The 22,023-nt window shown below is 39.9% G+C and overlaps 1 protein-coding gene across 1 annotated transcript in view; it reads left to right on the top strand.

The window, feature by feature from the left end:
* The window catches only part of vstm2a (V-set and transmembrane domain containing 2A), a 95,750-nt gene that overhangs the window by 35,528 nt on the left and 38,199 nt on the right, over positions 1 to 22,023 (top strand). The window contains exons 3-5 of the mRNA XM_053413036.1: positions 15,813 to 15,863; positions 17,883 to 18,213; positions 21,527 to 21,612. Coding sequence (XP_053269011.1) covers positions 15,813 to 15,863; positions 17,883 to 18,213; positions 21,527 to 21,612 — 468 coding nt within the window. The remainder of the gene's footprint in view (positions 1 to 15,812; positions 15,864 to 17,882; positions 18,214 to 21,526; positions 21,613 to 22,023) is intronic.

The following is a 22,023-nucleotide window of genomic DNA, read 5'->3' as shown; positions in this document are numbered from 1 at the left end:
ATAATATCCAGAATTTAGATCGAGTATATGCACGAAAAACCTCTCAAGGTTCCACAATTTGAGGCAAATAAGCTAACTGGGAATGGAGTTAAGAACAATCAAACAAATCAGTTTCAAGGAAAGGAACATAGACATCAGCACCATTGAGTCAAAGCCATTTTAAATAATTCTGCTTAACGAATAAGGTGCTGAAACATAAGATGAAGCATGGATGGAAAGATATGTATAAAATCTATAAAACCTAATTAACTTGGGGCTCCAAGACGTTAGATCCTATATAGACTCCTGTTTTATGTAATGTGATTAATCAGTAATCTATTGAGGAATATGTATCAGGCAATAAAACACATTGAATATTGGGCATTTTAAACCTCTGAGAGTCTAAGTATTTGTCTTCAAAGACTTGGAAATTGGCTAAACAGATTTAGACCAAATTTAAAAAGGAGCCGTGGAACATAAAAATCCACCTGAACGAAAAAGAGACCCCAGGACATACTCAGGTTCAGGGTCGAGTAGACTTTTGAAAACCCCTCGAAGATTAAAAACCTTGAAAAAAAACTCTGGTTGCCATCCAACTGTCTGAGAATTAAATAAAACCACTTTCTCCAGGAGGACAGTGATCTATTGAGAAATTATACTAAATTGGATTCAAGTACCGCACATATTTCAGTTGATAAACCATCCATGCTCTGGTGCTTAATGTGAATCTGCTGCAAAATAAATAAAGACAAGCATAGCTAAAGATGCCCTGATGCCTGAGAAGCAGCCTAAACACAGATTCTGTAAATACTCAATGCCCCATCAGTGATGTGTGCCCCTCCACATGTAAGAAATGGGAAACAGTAAAGCACGAGGCCTTGTCGGTCCATACAAACTCAAGTGTTGGTAATGACAACTGCCAGGAAGCCTCCTCGGAGAACAGGAAGTATTGACAGAACACAATTCATGAGCAGAACAGTAAAAAAAAATAAAAAATACCTCTACGTATGATCCTACCTCAGAGGCGGATATTTTCAATTTTTGTGGGATATGATAGATTCTCTGCCTCCCCTTCTCCCCTTGGTATTCTCTTGCTATGAAGCAGCACTCATCAGTCTGGTTGGTAAACATGAGCGAGCTGTGTGCAGTGCAAAGCAGTTAAAAGTGATCAATAGTTAAATGCTTACCACTTTTAGGGGTGGAAAATGTATCCTCTCTTCACCCCAGCGTACGTATATCAGGGATTGTGCTAATGCGACAGTACCCAGCTACACACCTAAGTTAAAGAGACACAAATGTTTCGAATTTGAACTGAATTACATGTAGTCTCAATCGGACGCAGAGCTGTGCTAACAACCTGGCTGGTTAATTGAATATAACTGCAGACATACTCTTTTTTTAACGATAGCAAAACATCATATCCCTTTTTTTGCTCGAATATAAAGTGTCAAGGCTCCAGTGCCCCAAGCAACCCTTAGAGGACAGGCGGTGAAGATAATGAATGGATGGGTAGAACACAGGGGCACCATCAGAGACAGTTGTGCTCCCGCCCTCATTCTTCTGGCTACATGACGACAAACAGGCACATCCAGAACCACATATGTTCAGTTGTTTCAGAAGCCACAGAAACCTGTGTAAACCTGTGTAAACTGAAATCACACATGTGAAAAGATAATTGCCTATGATTATAGTTCTTCAACAAGGTTATGTGCACCTTTCTAGGAGCTCGGCTACAATATTTTAGGGATTCATCTATTTCCCGTCACTGTCCATCTTCAAGTATTCTAATTTTAGTGAAATGACTACTCTTCACCTCTTGATAGCCATTTTAAACCTAGCATGCCTACATCAATTGAAAATGTTCTTCATGTGGCTTTACAAACAGATATACTATGTTCCATATTCCATATTCTGTGGCTGACAAATTTCTTAACATGCTTCCTCTCTGCTGACAAAATGTACTAATTGTCATTCAACTGGATTCGACTCGCTTGGGCTGCTGCATTTGTAAATGCGATCCAGTGATTTCAAAGACCTTTTTCATGTGATGCTCCCGTTATTGCACTCCCCCTGTGGCAATTTTTTTATCAGGCTCTCATCACTGCTATAAGCAGACGACAGCCACGCGTAGTGCTTTGAACGTACACTCTTGTTCCCCCAAACTCTTTTGGGGTATGCTTGAAATCTCTTAATTTAGTTACTTTTTAAACTCATTGGGGATATATCCTGTACACCTCAATATGTTCTGACCATATTGTGCTAAGATCATCAGTAAGTAGATCAAAAATATTGTCTTTTTGTGCCACCACACTTCTTGACAATTTTGAATATATCTAGAGAAAAGGATGGATTCGCCAAAGAAAGAGCACTGTTCATTTGCAAGTTCAAAGGCTTAACTTTAAGCTGTAATGGGCTAAATGCTGATGTAAGTGTGACCTGCCTAAATCACAAAGGGATTGGGAAAGAAAAGGCCCTTCCATTAATTGAGCGGCTGTAGTTTCTTCCTTTTGTCCAAATTAGATTCTATTCTCTGTGTTGTCACTGATGGAAAAGCCCGTCTGCGGAGAGTGAAAAATCTAAACGTCCCTAATGGTGTCTCCTAAAGTGCAGTGAGTGATGCACAGTCCGGGCAATGTTGGACTGAACGCCGGCTGATGTCATCTCTGAGTGGTTTCAGTTCAGGTTTTCTTTCAGTCGTCAGTTGGAGCTGCCAGCGTACTGAATAGCCTAGTCGAGCTCAAAAAACTTGACTAAAGATGTCACAACCAGGCATACTCAAATGTCACCTCTCGGCTCTCATTAGGCATTCGCGTCGCGGGCAGTCGGTACTTCGTCATCCTGCTCGCCGTCAACTTGAATTGACATTTCACTCAGCGCCGCTCATTTCATTCAGCATTCTTCTGAGGCAGCCTTTGCCTCGGCCCCCTCATCTCCAGCCATGCCATTTCACCTTTTTGTCTCCCTGGAATTGGATTATCCAGCGCGCACAAAAATTAAACTGCCAAATCAATTAGGACTCGTCAAAGGTGCAGATTCATTTCCACGCTTGTTCATCGTGCTCTTTCAGAGGCATTTACTGTGTGTTTCCAAACTCGGGTTGCTGGTTGAACTTCGGCGATGTGCCAACCTACAATTGTTGACATTTAGAAGAAACTGCGATGCTGAATATGAAGATGTGATTTTAATTCAGGGTTAAGAAAGAGCACTTATGCTTTTTGCTGTTGCTAGTGAACTAATAAAAAGAAAATGCCTCTATTCTCATAAGTCAAAAACAGTATTACATCTTTATTTCTACTACTGAAAGGATAAGCAGGTACATAAGTCAACAAACTGCTTGCCTCAGATGTGGAAGTCTTATTGTTTCCCAGGACAGTCAGTGTTAATTTCCTTTGACATTGAAAATAATCTCTTCCAACCTCGACAAAGTTTTAGTGATTAAAATTATCCAAACATTAATATTACAAACTTCAAAATGTTTATTCATATTAGCCTAGGGCTGATAATGTCAATCAGTCAGTCCCCACTTTGATCCAGTCTGAAATATCTCAACAGCAAGTGCATTGATTGCTGTGAAATTGAATGAAGTCAACCGGCTTTGTTTATCCTCCGAGTTTTTTCCCCTCCCGCACTATGAGCAGATTGACGTTTTTTGCCTAAAGTGAAATGCCTTGACAACTGATGAGTGATAGTCACTGAAATTTGCAAACAGTCACCCGTTAACAGTCAGCCCACGTTTTCTTTGGCTGTGCTGGAAACAGATACATATCCAGCTGCTCTTTTGTCGCATTTCTGACAGAGTCGGTGCTCGAGATGTGTTTATGGGTGGGCCTTGTACACAAATGGTTGTCACTAACGCAACTTGCAGGAGACAGTTATAAGCACGATTATAAATCATCCAACTGTTACTATTACGTCAGTGGGGAAGAAATCTAGGCTGGGGCTTCAGGGTTATTATACAATAATCTCTATTTTGACTTAGTGACATAGGTGACTGCAGTTGGATGACCTGTCAGCATGAATGGCCTGTGATTACAGTGGATGTGGTGTATTAATTATTCTCACTAGTTGAATTAGACTGGGGGTATGCGTTTAGGAGGAAATAATCAATCACATAATCTCATCCAGGGTTCAGTACTTTATTTACTTAACATAAATTTACCTTTTAATTTAGATGGGAAACATGCCCCACTGATTGTGTGGAGAGGAATGACCAGGGAGAGTTCCCACTTACCACCTGAACCAGACACTGCCTAAGATCCTATGACACTGAAGACTTGCGGTATCAGGCGAGGTCAGAACAAATTATGTGCTGGGACCGCCTGAGCACTCTCTTACATTTAACTACACAAGTTAGCCAGTTTCATTACTGACAGTCTATATCGTTGGGTTTAATTTAGATGGTCTGTATTTATTTTTTGCGCTTCTATAATCTTGGTGACCACTGAAATCACTTTTTAGTACAGTTTTACATTCACCCATCCACACACACACACACACACACACACTACGGGCAGCACTTTTCTCTATTAGAAGGGCCAATTTGAGATTCAGTATCTTGCCCAGGGACACTTCGACATTCAGAATGGGGAAGACTGGGATCGAACTACCAACCTGCCGGAAAGAGGATGACCACGCTAACCCCTGAGCCACAGCCGCCCAGCTACATCTGAGAATTTGCATATAATTTTGGATGATGGCATGGACCTCACATTTGGCAACATATGTATCTCATGTATCATTTATGGAGGCAATGACAAACAGGATGTGGTCATTCAGTTTAGAGGATTTACTGTGCGAGTCGTTTTGCACTCCTGTGTGATTCATTATTTCTCTCCTCATGACACATTTATGATCGCCAACTAATATGGGCTTCATTATTGTTTTATTTATGCATCTATATATTATTTAGCATATTTATTACCTCGGCCAAGGAGGTTATGTTTTCACCCCTGTACTTTAGTTTTTGGGGTTTTAATGTTTGTTTTTAAGAAAGTTTACGCAAACAACACCACAACAGATATCCGCAAAAATTGGCGAAGGTATGCACCCATCAAGTACCCTTCAGATCCAACACTTGATAGCAAATTGAAACAGTTCATGTGGGGAGATAAAAGAGTGGAAAACAAATGGAACCAGTTGTTGCAATGTACCTGACCACAAATGGGGCAAATTTCCCGCATTTGGTATAAAGGGAATTTCGTTTTTCCATACAAAAGAACTTTTTTTATATGAATGTGGCCTAAATAGTTAATTCATTCATTAATTGCAGTAACAAAGGCTCAGGTGTAGGAAATTCCTATGGAGAGAAAAAATATGGTGTTATTGTTTTTTTCTCAATAATGTCAAGTTGTGAACATTATTTTCAAGATCAAAAGTCTGAACACATTGTTTTTTTCTGATAGTAAGTAAATGTAACATTGTTATTTTAAAGATTTCAATTAAAGAATACCATCCTGTGTACATTTTACTGTTCCAAGGAAGTCTTTGACTGAAATTGTTTCGAAATAATTACAATTTAATCTAAAGTGTATCACTTTATGAAATATCAATTGAAAACAATTATCTTTGTAACACTTCTGTATTTAAGGTTTTAAGACTATTTTTTTGATTTAATGACATTTTATAAACTCTCAGTCTGATAAATGAATGCGGCAATTTTGGTGAATAGGAAATGGGAGAGCTAAAACCGCCCCAACAGCTCTCGGGACTAATTGTTATTCGTTGGAGCCATCACTGCAGGGTTTTCATGCTTCGGCACAAAGCAAGTCTGGTGGATGTCTGAGAATGTCTGCCTGGCTAGTTCTGAAAACAGAGCCTGAAAAAACAGAATACCTCTCATTTTTGACAGCAACGTTACACCGGGACTAATGTGCCCTCATCTTTTGGTACTTTTCGGAGTTAGCCCATGGATTCATCTTCTACCTCTGTTCCCCAGCCTTACTCATATTTCAATGAGAGCTCTCTTTTGGTCTTTAATTCCTGTAACATTGGCTTGTCAAAGGATAATTTCCCCCTCACTGGGTAAAGTAATGGAGTAATTGTACACAATTCAAGTACTTTCATGTTTTCTACACGCACAATTGCGACTTTACATGCAATTAACATAGCTCTTGTCATAAACCAATGGGCTGTGAAGGGGATTAGTGTTTGCATGTGAATGGGACCCCTGTCAGCTGTGGAATGTAATTAGGGTTAACAGCCAAGCTTAGACCCCAAACATCTTCTCGCAGGAGTCAGTGAGCATTGTAATTACGAAGCACTTTGTACTTTATGTACACTAACTTTACACCCACTACGACCTCACTTTGTTCTGAAGGGGGGGGGGGTGGACTGCTCGGCCACAGAGGAGCCACAGCTGGTAGGAGAGATTGGATTCAAAATACACACAGTGTTCACAACTCATTATCGGATATGATTAAGTTGTCCGGACTGTAATGGATCTTGATGGCTCCAAACACCAAACACATCTATCATAGCTGGAGACCTGTCATTGCTAATCAATACACTATCAATTTGTTTCACGTGCAGTGGTTACTCTTATATTGCTTTCCCTCTGGAGCTTTCTTCATATGTATTTTACATGATGAAAGGCTTAAACTTAAACTAACTTAACAAATTAGTGACCTCGATGACTGGGCAGAATATATTTAGATTATAGGATTTTAAGTGGAATATTTCCCCAAAATTTACAGCGCATAAGAGAGGTTCAGGTTCTCTGCGGCAGAACATGTAACAAACCTAAAGCTTTTCAGATTTAGCAGCAGAAGTGATGAAGAAGTCCCGAGAATTGCATGCAGACTTTCTCCACTAAGAGCCATTCAGGACAGCAACTAACACGGAGGCAGGTGAGGGATGTTGCAGCAGGTTGAGGCAGGAAAAAACGCATTACGCCCGGGCCACACTGGCAGCAGGTTGCACCGTGGAACAACTGCGGAATGACTTGCTATTTATTTCCTCGCCCATGTTAACAGATTAGAGCTGCCACACCGGCTGCGGTTCAGCCACAGGAGCCACACTGCTCTTCTAGAGATTTGAGGTCTCACTTCTTTCTCAGTGGCTCACAGCAGAATAGACAGAGAAGATTCTCTTTCAACGCGGTGTGCAGCCACAGTCGGTGTGAACCGGGCGTTCATTCTGCTGCGGAGATCACGTTAATTTGTTTACATGATAAGAACATTGACCCATATCTCCAAAAGCTGTCTTCTATGTGTTGTACTTGTATAGCGCCATATTTTTATCCGGAGATTTTTTATTTTCTGATTGTCGTTTTTTTCATTTTGCATCGGTCTCGAGTAAGAAACGTCATCAGAATCAGAATCAGGTTTATTGGCCAAGTAAGTTTGCACAAACAGGGAATTTGACTCGGTAAAGTGGCTCTCAGTTGCTTACACAGAATACACATCACAAAAATAAAATAAACAAAACAAAACAATACAAACAGTCCGAGCAGTGCGACGGTCTAAGAAAAGAAGTGCAGGTGTGCGTATTACAATTCTACAGTGAGGGTGAAATAAGTAAACATAATTAAATATAATTATAATATATATTATATATAAGATAATATAATTTCGGGAGTAGCTGTACAGTGGTTATTATAAAGATCCAGAGTTATTGCACAGTCAGCCCAGTCTTGTCTAGAATAAAAGCTGTAACGTCAGCCTTGAAACAAAGGCAGAGCGAACAGAAACACTGAACCAGACAGCAGCCACGTTAGCTTCGCTGCTAACTCGCAGACAGGAACACACATTTTGTCCTGCACCTTGTCTTATTGAATGAATGACCAAACAAGCAATCAGCGAGGACAAGTGCCGAGCCAACGTCAGTCTGCAGGCTAGAAAGCCGATTAGCTGCTCAGCTGCAGCACATTAGAGAGCATGTAAACGTTCCTGGAAATCTCACTCTGGTCCAGTTAGATGTTCTTCAGTATGACCTAACAACTCTCCATCCTACTCATTACATACACGGCAACAGAAAGAGACGGCTGGATGGGATTTTCCAGTCGGTCTTAAGTGGTTCCTCGACCGTTTAACTGAGACGTCTTGTCATGTTTAACTCCTGATGGGGCCGTCTGCAGCAGCAGAAGTACATTAAACCCAGGGAACACTTCAGTTTGCAGGCGTTTGGTGCAGTGTCCACATGTAATCACATTCTAAAGTCTGGCAACTGTTCGAGGATTGTATATAATGTAATATAATAATATTTAATAAGCATAACATAATGCTTGTATAAGTAACAATTTCCAACCCACATTTACCATTGCTGCTCCTCCTTAATAATAGCATGTATGGGCATCTTTCACTTTTTATATGTAAACTGTATTTATTGGGTTTTACACTAATTAACTTTCATTTAAATAAGAAAAGATTTGCCTATTTGGCCGAGGATCATAAGCTTCAGTGGGCAGCTGCTTTGCTCAAAATAAATACAAAATATAGTGATATAAATAAGATCTATTTGCATTGGTTTTCACTGGCTGAGTTTAAATTGATCTAGGCCAGTGTCTATTGGGATTGCTTTTTACAGTCTTGATCAGTTCTGCTTTCAGAAAGCGAGGCAGTCAAGCAGTCTCTTTTAAGATGATGATGTTTTTCCTTTTTCAAGTTTGAACTAGTATATTTTTAAAGATGATGTAAGAATCCATGTCAATACTTGTTTAATGTTTTAATAGTCAGCCTGCTCCTCCTCTGTCAGACGACCCTAAGAGAGAAAGTATCACTGTTTCTCCTCATTTATGGCAGCTGTCTTTTTATGATATTGCTCAAATCAAAGAATCTTTCTCATTCTCTAGCAGATGTCATTATTTCAGCTGAAGCAAGAAAAAAAAAAAATCCCCACAGATAATCTTACATTGTTAAACATCATCAATTTGTGCTTTGATGCCTCAGAGGTTACCTCATCTACCTTGACTTCAGCTCATGATGTCCTTCATTCCTCATCAGCCTCCCTCAGAGAAAGGCCATGAACTCATTTGTGTCAGTAAAAGTGGCTGTACAGGCATGAAATTAGCTGCAGAGTGGGAACATTCACTTGCGGGTCATTTTCTTATGGAGAACATGTTATCATATTTTCTGCACCGGATGCTGGTTTATTTCCTGCTGCTGAGGGCGGAGAAACGGTTATCTTAGCCTCTTCCATGCCCGAATTCTATTTAAAAAAGAAATCATTATTGAGCATAAGTGGAAACGGCCACTCTACAAAGAAAGCCTTGCTCTTTGATTATGAGAGACCGACACAAAGAAATATGGTCTTTTGGAACTTTAAGGCATTTCCTGTTATCAAACCCCATCAGTGCTGCAGTTGAAATGTTCTCACATTATGTGAGTGCAGTGACCGTAACCTATTTTGGAATAGGCAGTTTGCTTGTCCTGTGTTAATGCTCCAGAGCTCCTTCAGAATTATTCCTTGTTGTCATTCTTTGAGTCCTCCTCAGATAGATCGTCCTGTTTATTGTTTGGCTGCAAAGCTTTTTATAACCAGTCTATGGTACAGGGTGAAGTTAGAAGTTGTTAGTTGTTCATCCTACCTGGTTCATCTATAGTGAAGATTTTGTTGTCTATATTTGTCAGGAAATTAAATGGAATTTACTGTATTATTATCTTCATGCGTGGCTGGTATATGATTCTGAATGTTTTACTGAATTGCTGTTATTTTTTTCATACATTGCATGTCTGCTGTTTCAGGGGTCTGTTAAGGAAATCAACTCAATGTTCAGACCCAACTTCACAACGTGTAATTTAGCTCAATATAAAGCAGTTCAGCAACAAGATGAGCATTGTGCTTTTAGTTTGAAGACAAATTTCTAAATAGGAAATTATTCTATGAATGTTGTTTCCATGACAGAGATCAGGCCACCCTCTAATTTCTGTATCTTAGTTTTGTTAGCCTATACATTTATAACAGTTCATTATAATATCAAACCAGGTAAAAGTGTAGTGCACACACCTTCTCTAAAATAAGCTAGATCTATTACATTGCTGGTAATTCTTACGTTTTATTTTGATGACACTGTCATTTGGAGTGAATTCCCCAAAAAGTGGTTGATATGTTACAAGTCAAGTGTCAAGTGAATTTGTTAAGTTCACTTGACCAAGTGGAAGATTTAATAGGTTTGATTTATTTAAATTAATTTAATCCCTACTAGCCTACTCATAATTACACTTCAAACAATGTGCCATAAGCCTCGGTTTCCTTTCCTGCCCATGTGTCAAGGAGAAAGCCAGAGTACTCTCAACTCTCATGACTACAAATTAAATGAAAAAGGCTATGGCCAGCAGCAGATGGTTAGCATAGCTTAGCACGAAAACTGGAAACAGTCATAGCATATGTGCTGATATATGTACACGTATCCAGGAGTCTCTGGAGCTAGATAGGACATTCCTCTGATTGATCTTCAACAAAAAGGATACCTTTTCACGGTTTATTGAAATCAACAAAAAGAGTATTCTGAAAAAAGCAGTCTCATGCTGTTTGAGTAGTTTGTTAGGGTAGGGTAACATTTTCAATTTTACTGAAACTGAAGGTGAGCATCACTGAAATGCAAGGCTATGGAGTATACACAATCATTCTTGTGTCTTATGATTCTGTGTTCACTGATCATCAGAGGGACAGCGTTCGCATGTGATCTATTGAGATCTATTGTGGATTCAAATTTCATGACATTGCTGATGAATAATGTTATATCTGGTATAATTGCACTGTGCAAGACGAGTGCAGCAGTTGTTGCCCCAAGGAAAAGGGTGCAAGAGAAGGAGGATTCAAAGAAATTCTAAGGACGACAGATGCAACAGATAATTTATTTAGTTTTTTAGCACTCTTTGTGTGGAGTGTTTTGAAAGCCGAGTTGTATGCTAGATTAATCTGCAGTGATGATATCCCTGTTGTGCAAAACTATTCTTCATTCCCACTGTCATCTCCATGAAGGCCTCCGTGGAAATCGAAAAATGAACTCACAGGGAGAGCCCTTTTTATCTTAAAGAAATAGGAAATAGCCAGCAAGATGTTTTTGAGGATTGTCAGTGGTAAAGTGCTGTCATGATGAAACACCTGCATTTCAGTAATCACGTGTCAAAGAAACTTAAATTGTTCAACAAAGAAACACAATCTGCAAAATCATCCAAACCTCCATTAAAAATGCAAAGGATGTGATGAATCTGTGCCATTTTATAATCTTAGAAACTTGAATTGTTGTATTTCATAACAAGTTGCATAATTACAAAGATATGTTGTCAAGGGAGGTTGAATTACATTACATGTAGCTAACACATTTATTTAACATGTAGAAGACAGCATCAATACATAAAACCCTTAATAATGTATGTATGATATTTCAAAAGTAAGAGACAAACACTGCATAATCAGTCATCCCCAGCCGCTTTCACTTAGGACTAAACAGTCAAACATCAAATGAAACGTGGGATAATATATATATAAAATAAACACTCTACTGATTACGAGCAAATTACATGTCTGAAGTTATTTGAAATGTTTGAATCTGCATCATCCTTCCTACAAAAAGAAAAATATATATTTAATTTAACTTATCAAATAGTGTCCCACAGGCATTTGTCATAAATACCATCATTTTATTTCATATGAATAGGATAATCTAGAGGTCTTTTTAAAGGGTACTTTAATACCACTACTCAGCTGTCATCATGTAATGCAAACTGTCTGACGATAAGCCTCCCACTGCAGTGAGCACAGCATAATCTCCTCCATCTATACAGCTTGAGATTACATAGTTTAAAATGTCATATGAAGTCCATGTCCACAGTTTATCATCCTCTTTGTGTTTGCGTTTGCGAAATCTAGCGACTTCAGGACAAATTTATTATAAACATTGTCTCATTTAAATGTGTTTTCATTGGTCATGCCAGTACACGTTTCTTGATAGTCGCAGCAAATGTCTGAAACTTTCTTTTTTTGACGCACAATAAGTGTGGAGCCCGTTTTACGAGACGTCAGTTTGAGATTTGCATGAGGAATGTCAGCGTGTCATGGCGGACGGGATTTGGAAAAAAGCGTCAAGCGATTGAAATTTAGATACTTTTGTGCGGCCGCGGCTTTGGCTCTGAAACCACTCATCTAGAAATGGGTTATAAATGGGAAAATAATGGAGGTGTAGGTCCTAGGGTGTCATTGGAACTCACACTGCTGTCACAGGCTCTTAACTTTCTTAAAGAAACCTTTGTCAGGCGCACATTTAGATAAGAAAAAGTCATTGAAGAGTTGAAACTGTTAAATTCAACTGGAGTGATTATGCTCTATAAAAGGTTTAGCACGCTCCCATTTGTATCCATTCTTATTTAGAAGACACAAAGCTACCTCTTTGTAGCAGATAAATGCCTTTTACATCAGATGATAAATGTCTGGATTCCTAATTGATATTGGACATCCATTATGTCACTATTATGTTAATTGCTCTTGTACAGTGCTGGGTGACTAATGGGTTCACACTCGTAAAATACCAGCTATTTTTTTTTGTTTTAGTGCCCATAAATTCAATGAGTGTGTTCGAATAAAATATTGTAAAACGTTCTGCAGATAGAGTGGAACCCAGGCGTGGGTTTAATCTCAGTACAAGGCAGTTGCAATCTTCTGACCTCAGAGGGGAGATGCTGCCATGAAAACAAAAAATGATACATGGTTGTACTTCTTTTAAGGTAAGGCATGTGTTAGGAGGCCGACTCCAGAGACATTTACAAAGACTAAAACAATTTGATTTATTCGGTGTAACCCACATTGCACATTGTAAATTCAGCAGAAATCCATTTAAAGCATCATATTCAGCTGCATGGACGTCAAAAGCTCCTGTCAGCCAACAGAGTACAACTCCCTTGAATAGATCTATAAATTGACTCAGTAATCAGTCAGGAGCCACATTTAATCTTGGGTGTCTCAGTTAGTCTCTCACCTAAAGCAAAATGTGCTCATTTCGGGCAACAAGAGTGCAAAAAATGACTCTTAATACTGAGAAATGTAGAATTTAAATAGATTTTTATAAAAAAAATTGCAGCTCCTACTAGACTGAAGCTGCTTCTATCAAAGGTACACGTCTCTCTACCCATTCCTACCCATACATTATTAGAATATCACAGCTCAGCTGTTTTGCAAATGGATACACGGTGGCTAGATTTATACAAAGGTTGTTTTGTTGACGAAACTTGAAATCCATTGTTGGTGTTTTCTGGAGTGGTGTGTTTCATTTTATACTATAGCAGACCCTGGGCTTTCAGGCACTTACTAAATAGTTTGTCTGCGCCCAGAGCGAGGACGGTGGAGCTAATGGACTGTAGGAACATAGTGTTTACAACATCAGAGGGTGAGTTTCATGGAGTTTTGCATTACATTTTTAAAACCTACTTGCGCACTGTTTACATTCAATGACCTAAAGAAGGATAAGTGCCATGAGGAGAGAATTTGAAATGTTAAATGTGAGCAAAAGTGCTGTAAATGAATGGCATGAAGAACCTTAGAGTTGTTGAAATAGCAGCTAATGTGTTTGGAGTATGGCATTCATCCTTAGTATACAATATGTTTTGAGTATTTATTCCACTTCTTCAGAGTGGAATTGATTATTAAACAATTGATATTCAAGTATTTTAATGTAGTTCCTATTGCACTGTGTTTTAGTTCCTTTTATTTCATCTTAAAAAAAAGGGGGGACCTAGGGAGGGCCCTCTGTAGAGCCAGTGTTTGGTTGGTCTGTTCTTGGCTATTGGAGAAACATGGCAATCCAATTGGTCGGATAATACTGATCTCTATGCAGCTAGCTTTAAAAGGTTCATTTAAAGTTACCAAAAACAATTCTTAGTTTTAATTGATGATACACTAAAGAAACACATATATGGCAATATACATATATTTGTTTTAAATACCACACATTGGACATTACATACTTCATGATATGAGGTATACCCTTGGTGCCATTTACGTGACTTGCCTTAAAAAATTTACTCTCCAAGCACAAGCAAAGACAACCCTGATAACATCATGCATGTTGCAGTATTTTCGTAAACCTCACATAGCTCTGGTAATGTTGGACACCTCATTTGTTACACTATACATAACGGTTATTGGTTGACCGTGATTGGGTTCAGCCTGAAAAATGTTCTGAGTCACACTCTGAAGTAGAGACACAGAAGGCATTGTACACCTGTTTTAACTGACTATGATGTTTACAGAGACTTGTATGTATAAATACACTCATTCCATTTAACTGACCTTCTTGTTGTATTGTACCACATTCCAGCGTGATTAGCTAGCAAAGCTACCTACTTTTATTTCCTAATCAAAGGAGCTACTGCATTCAGAGTAATCAGTGAAGAAATTCAAATAATGAGAGAAATTAAAACCATTCAACTTTTATTGAAGAATGCACTATTAATTATGTGCTGGAAGCAGGGTAGTAATAGAAAACAGTCTCGCTGTGATGAAAAGCCATTTTAATAGTCCCGTGCGATTTTCCATGATGAAATGTGCAAGCGGCTGTTAATGTTCACTGTGAGCGAAGTGCAACACCCACCACGTGCATGAGCAGAAGAGCCTCTGTTTCCCTCAGGTTACACACTGCATGCAGACTGCACGCCCACGCGCCACTGAGAAATTCATAGAAGGGAAGGCTGAACTTGATGGCTTGAAACAGTCTGACGACAATTAATCCTGCCTCGCCGTTAAGGACGTCTCTCTGATACAATAGAGAATGCCAGGTCGATCTGTGGAGTCGAGATGTAGGAGTCATGCATACATGCAGGCAGGGAAAGTTACGGCTCCTAATTCTGCTCATTAATCACCTGTCTGCCGAACATCCTCCAGAGGAAAGCTCTCGGTTCCTCCGAGGTAATTACAGTGCTTGAAATAATGCTCTCCCCAGCAAATGCTCATAAGTAGCCGTCTTATTCCTCTCCTGCCCTTCTCTTTTTTTCCCGTCTCAGCTGTGGAGCCGTCCATGTCCTCTGGAGAAACTTCCTCCTCCTCCTCCTCCTCCTCCTCCTCCTCCTCCTCCTCCTCCTCCTCCTCCTCCCTCTCTCAAGCCTTTTTCTGCAGCCCCACTCTTGCTCTTCTTCAGCTTTGTAGTCAGCAGACTTTTTTTCCGGGCACACATCCATTTGGCATCCGATGTGGGATAAATAAATTATAGCCTCTAAAATCAATGCTCGGTCCATAATGTAGGCTGTAGGCTTAGTGCTTGCCACCGTGCTAGAATTACACCTATAGGGCTCAAAAAGGGGCATTTTGTGGGCCCAGGAGGAATGGTATTCTCTCCTTTTAATTTTTTTGGTGAAAAGCTATTCCCGGCCTTCTGATATTTTATTATTTGTCATAAGTTTTTATGAGTAATATTACTTTTACTGTGGCAACTGAACGAGGTTTTGGGGCATAATTTCTCTCAGGAAGCTCTTGGTTTGTCGCACAGCACGCTGGTTTGAAGCAGTAGTGTCCTCCGAATTTGCTGTAGCGTTTGGAGGATTTGTTTAATTTCTCCACAGAACCACTTAAAGAATCTAAAAATAAATCAAAAAACCCCTGCAGGGGAGACATCTTTGTGCATTTATTTTTTAAGGCAGAGCAGCAGCGACGCAGTCACTCAGCCTGTAAACTACGTGCCGGTGTACGAATGAAAGATTTATAACCCTCATTGGATTGATGATGCCTTTTTCTCAATGTGGTCATAGTAACCTGGTAGTTGGTTTTAGGGATTTCGTCACAGAACTTGCACGAAATATGTCATTGATTGTGTCCTCAGAGTGTCTGCTTGAGAGCCGCTGCACTCGGCAGGATAATATCACTCTGCTAATGCTCTCTTTCTCTTGTGTTCTGTTTCTGTGTTCCAGATGGAGATGATACCAGAACCTGATCCTGATGATGAGGGGACAAAAATAAGTGTAAGTAGAGGGAAAACGTTGTGTAATCCTGTTCTGGGCTCAACATAGGGTCAACGTGATTGTGAGAGAAATGATGTTCACAGATAATTTCAAAGATTGCAGCTACAACAAAAAGGTAAAGCTATTAAATAAATCTGTATGAGTAACATGATCAAATCATATCGCTGATATCTGTGGGGATTACACAAAGACACTGCCAAAGTGGTTTTGTGAACATCTGTGTACGTATGAAAAGCAGAACAATGTGCATTAAACACTTGAATCTGATTGGACACCGACAGTCCAATCCTGTAGCAGAATCGAGTCAGACGTAGAGACAGCTCTGTCACTTTCATCCCCAAGGAAGGTCTTGAAATGTGGAGCAGATTTTCATGGTGCTAGCTGGAATTATGTTTGATGATTCCGTAGAAAATAATGGAAAATTATTTATGTGCTGTGAATGTATACAAACCCAATCGGGTCATGAAAGCCTTTCAGAACCAGTGGCAGAAATGAAGACAATGAGGCCATTGTCATTGTTCAATCACATCTACATTTTTAGTTTTTTACATTGACACATATTTTGCATTTACAAACTTTTCTCTCATACAGATTTATTGTGAACATCGTGTTACAAGCTCGAAACCTTTTCCACCCTAATTGGAGCTCATTCGGTCGTTGCCCAGTGCCTCTCAAATACATGTTCCCAGGACCTAAGTTGTCAGTTGCCTCATTCCAAGCAAACACAACCGCAACTGATTTCCCCTAATAACACACCTTCAGCAGTAGAAAGGAGCTAATCATTGAAATCAGTGGCAGTGTATTATTACTGTCACAGTGGTTCTCGTCCTGCATTCATGGCCGGGAAACTGTTTCGCCCCTTTTCTTCCCAGCCGCTTTAAATGCGAAGTTGCTCACAGAGGCGCTTTCATCTTTACCGCCCATCAAACTACACAGTCTTCTTTGGGATGACGTCACTGGAGTTTACATAAAGCCGTACATCAAGTGACCAGTTTGACATCATTTCTATTTTTAGATACTTGTTTTGCAGAGATCATTGTCTCATATGTCAGTATTTAAATTGAGTAAACATTATTACAACATCATAGTAATTTAATAAAATAATGGATACAACTATAAAGTATTTCCCTTTAGAATCATCATGATATTAAGTTTAAATGTCAAAAGTTATCCAATGCATGTTACTTGCAGGTTATCAGGGCTAAGCTCAAATTTGGTATTCTATTTTATTTTGAAATGTGCACTAGCAATACATAGACAGAATGCACACATCTTAACCCTGGGTGATATGATCTTCTTTATCGTGAGCCACTAGACGTTTGTCACTGATGTTATCTTTGCACCAAGCCAGTCACACTTTGAAATTCTGCTTCTATTATTATTTTGCAGACAGTATTTCAATGTTGTCATTATATTGATGAGACAATCACGTCCATTCAGTTTGATCTCAAAGCAGTCTGTCTGAAGTACTTTCATTTGACTCTGCCAAAAATGAGGAGACACTCCTGCAACTATCTGAATCAGACACTTTTTTCGATTGACTTTATTTATTTTTTTACAGAATAATGATGTTTTGTAGGATCACAATAATGCACTTGGATGGATTTTCACTTTGAATCCCCGGGACACCTCTCGATTGAATGCTGAAGGCCAGTAAGTGAAAGATTTAGGCTCCAATGCCACCAGTTTAAAAAGGTTAGTTCAGAGCCCTCATGCCCCTCAGGATGAAGGGGAAAGCTGCAGATGATAACTGCAGACAGATCAGAACCCTTTGCCTCGAGCCAAGACACCTTGCTCTGGAAATCTATTTTTCACCCCTGATAGTCATTACCATATCTGTCTCGGTTACAATACACAAATCCAGTGTGCTTTTTAACGTGTAAGTATCCAAATGTGACAGGATGAGAATCCCAGAGCATTTTGTAGAATAAATAAGTGTGACTTGTCATGGAACCTTCTGGTATTATATCGAGCTGTTCACTGTTATGACACTGTGGTCTCTTTTAATTACTCTAACAGACAGTGAAGGTCCAGGGCAACGACATCTCACACAAGCTGCAGATGTCCAGAGTGAGCAAGAGTGACGAAGGGCTGTACGAGTGCCGGGTGACGCGGGCTAACTACGGGGAGATTGTGGAGTACAAGGTCCAAGCCTGGCTGAAGGTCAACACCACGGCCAGACCACGGCGACCACTGACACCTCCCAAGAAGAGCTCGCCACTGCACCTGACGGACAAGAAGCCAAGAAAGTCCAACTCACCGCAGGACAGCATGAGCTCAGACCAGAGGGTGTCCTCCACCTCCACCTCTCACACATCCTCCAATACAGTTCAACAGAACCCAGGCTCAGGTAAGGCCCCAGGGGAGGGTTATATAATGAGGGCACCTTAGAGCATAATCCCCCGTAGAGCCAGAGATTTTATTTCCAGCATATAGTCTGGTCGAAATACCTCCTGACTTCTTTGACACATTTGTGAGGTACTTGCCAAGTACTCAACAAAACTAGTTGTTTGGCTGAGATCCAGAAAAAGTGTATGATGGTGACTTCAGAAAACCGACCTCCATTATAAAAAAGGTAACTGGTAAACTGATTGAAATCAATGCACCTGCATCGCTAAGAATTATCTCATCTCTCAACCGGGATCGATCACAAAATTGATCCCGGGTGAAGAGGAGGCCATCTTCGGTGTCTGGTGATGCTGGACAGCTAAAGAGTCTCTGATCTCACAGAACTACTTAGACAGATCGCGTGTTGTGCAGAAAAGAAGTCAAAGCCTTTTAATGTGATTTGAAAGCCACAATGCAAAGAAGCTGACCGAGTAATGAATGAGCCTTTGGTATTGATCAACTCTCTGCCTTGCTGAGAGGAAAAGTGTAGCTTAAGTTGACTTCACAACTTGAGCCAAGTAGCAGGAATACATCTCTGTTTAATATCTAGTTTTTTGGGCCAAGTCGGACTATTGACATTCTGCCATTGTAAGGTCTTCCTGCCAAGACTGTGGCTTTAAGGTGGGGGTGTACATTTCAGTTTCTCAGGTCACTGTAGGATGTCAGTTGAGTGATTGCAAATTTAAAACACCATGACAGTTGAATCTGACAGAACTTTGGGTCCTCTGGGTTGTGATTGGCCAGAACATGCATGCCTCACACGCCAACACCGTTAATGACAGACACACAAGTGAAAACTTCATGGATTTTTTGGCAGACCATTGTCTGCATGCAATCTATATTTCAATGCAAGACAGGAAAAGTATAAGGGGTCTTTAGATAAGGGTTTAATTTGAATAGAATGTGTTTAAGAGATGATGTAAAGGGAATTTGAGCACGTGGTCTGACTATATGTGATAGCTCTTATGGAAAGCAGCAGACCTGCCCACACAGTCTCACACATACTTCCTTGGTAAATATAAAAACCATTAAGAGGCATTCAACAAAGTCATTTTTTTACTGCCACCACAGATACCGAAGAAGTCTTTGATCTTATTTCATCGTGTTGGACTGGAATCTTTATCTGGGATCAGAGAGTCAAGCTCCTCCCTCCAGCGTTCCCAAAGTGTTGCTTCAAGCCTTTCCACTAAGACGACGAGAGTCTAGCCTGTGACTCTCGAAATCAATTTGACTACTTTACTGTTAATGTTTAAAGCACTGCATGGTCAGGCTCCCAGCCTAATTTCAGAAATGTCCATGTCCCATGAGTGGCTGCTGACTTCCTCAGGCAGGAAACCCTCATCTGCTTACTCTAAAACACACATTGGGTGAACCATTGTTTTACAGTGAAAAATTAAGAATTTGAAAGATGCTAAAATCACAGAAAATACATCACATATACTGGCTCAAAGTTATTGTTATTTCTATAGGACTTGAACAAATGTAATTCATGAGATTCACTGCAGTGTATCTGTATCATTGAAGCCCCAGCACATCTTTAACTGTCGGCCCCTTCTGAGATCAGGTCTGTAATTGCATTCAGTCGATTGGAGAGAATATTAATGTTACCTTTGTCCTTCATGAAGCACGGGGGGATAATTTCAAAGACGTGTGCGGGCTCATGCCAACTGAGTTGTCTCAGTGAGTGCAAACATGCTCTGCCTATGTTAAAAAATCGAAAATGTGCATGTGCTAACTGTGGAGGATCTTTTAACCATTTCATGGATTTTGAGGTCAGGAGAGTTCCAAGTAATTCTCTTCAACACATGTGAACAAAATCCGGATCAGTGGATTAACTACTCACTGTAATCTTGTTTTAATCAATGATCGAATGTGCAATATATAATATTCAAACCTCATTCCCAATAATTAATAAGTACCAACCTCTAAGTATATGTGTTTATGCTCACACCTCAGTGCAAATTATGATAAATTAAGAAATGTTTTATTCAGACACTTCATTACACGAAAAAATTGTGCATTAAGTATTAAACAGAAGAAAAGCAGAGTCGTCACGTTGACCTTTAATAAAATGTGTTTATTGAGATAACAAAGCACACTTCTAACTACACACTTAACCCTGACAGTAGGCTGCAATTTTAACCAGAGAGAATTGTTTTTCCCCCTGCTGTTAAATTACTCTCATATATATTTACTACTAAAACTCTATTTTGATTTTAGGCCATTCATACAAAATTCACATTTAATGATAAGACATGAACATTATTTTTAATCTGGTATTAGAGACATATAGATATTTGTTTCACTGTTCTTTAAGACAACCCATATTGAGTATGTACTCGTTTCCGGTTGGGCAAATATTTGACATTGGACACTATGTTATTAAATCATGATCGCAAAGTCTAAACCTCACCCCCAATAGGGTTTTATGATGCTAAGACAACTATGATAATAACCATATGTCTGTCCATGACTCCTACGGTTTAAAATAAACCTGGGATTTGAAAGTATGATGGCAAGGTTGGAAACATCTCCTGGGACATTACATGGCAAGGGCAGTCATTATTGCACCATAACAATAGAATGGTTGTCAGAAATGTGATTGTTAATAAAACATCAGCGCCCTATTGCTTTTTTATTAATAAAAAATAAAACAAAGAACTTGCCCTAAGCAAAAAATATTTTAAGACTGACCTAAGCAACTGAACTAAGAGTTTTCTCAAATCAACAAACACATTTATAAACGTAGACTCCTTACAAAGAAAGTCAAATTGATGGCTGGGAGGACATGTTACAGGCTGCAGTTATATATAGATTCTACTCTTATTTTGTGGACCTCAGCATAGTTGATGAGGAAATTAGTCCAGTCAAACATCAGCAGTTATACATTAGCAGTCCCTGTTTGGCAGCGCACAGATTACCCTCAGGTGTTTCAGTGTAAATTTGCTAACCATTAACTTTTGGCAATATTTTAAATTCTCATATCAAACTACGCTATAATTGTACTGCTCCTTCTCATCTATGAATTCCAGTCATTTCCTCTCTGGCCAGACAGTTCAAACACAAAGTCAGAACCTGCTCTGGGCTCAGATAGCCCCCTGCACCCTGAAGCAAAACACAGAAAGATATTACTTGCTACTGCATAGAGGTAAAAAGTTGAATAATCCCCGGGGTTGCAGAGTCGGAGATTATGAGCCAGCCAAATTATGCTGACAACTGTGTTGCAGTGACTCCTCTTTGCGGTGTGTCTGACACTGATAAATGCCTCTCCGTAGCTGCTCAGACAGCCTTAGCCACCTTCTATGAGCAGCAGAGAGGTGTTGAGCTGAGGGCGACAGAGTTCTATTACTCCTGTGCTCAGGTTGGAGGCAGATGAGCAACAATAGGTAAATGGAATGAGATGAATTTAAACCTGGGAGAGTGCAGATATTTTCCTTTTCCGCATTGCTGCATCTGTAATCACTTTCCGGATGGGGGGGGACGTGGCTGCGGCTGGCGGAGCGGCTACACCCGAAGCAGCAGCAGCAGCATCATCAGCATCAGCATCAGCGACAGAGGCATAGTGGTTGTTCACAGCTACTCCCCACCAGTGTGTCAGCTGTTGTTAGATCACAGCTCAGCCTCCATCGTTCCTGGCAGTGTTGTTTTCTCAAAGCTCAGAGGTGACCGGAGCTGAACGAGAAAAAAAGAGGAAAGAAAAATGTCCCCTAAGCCAGACTTGTCCTCCTACTCCTGAGGCCAGCCTGGTTCCCGCATGAAAGAAAAAACAAGT

This window comes from Pleuronectes platessa, chromosome 20, assembly GCF_947347685.1.
Source record: "Pleuronectes platessa chromosome 20, fPlePla1.1, whole genome shotgun sequence".
Lineage (NCBI taxonomy): Eukaryota > Metazoa > Chordata > Actinopteri > Pleuronectiformes > Pleuronectidae > Pleuronectes > Pleuronectes platessa.
This window is presented reverse-complemented; position numbering and strand designations above follow the sequence as displayed.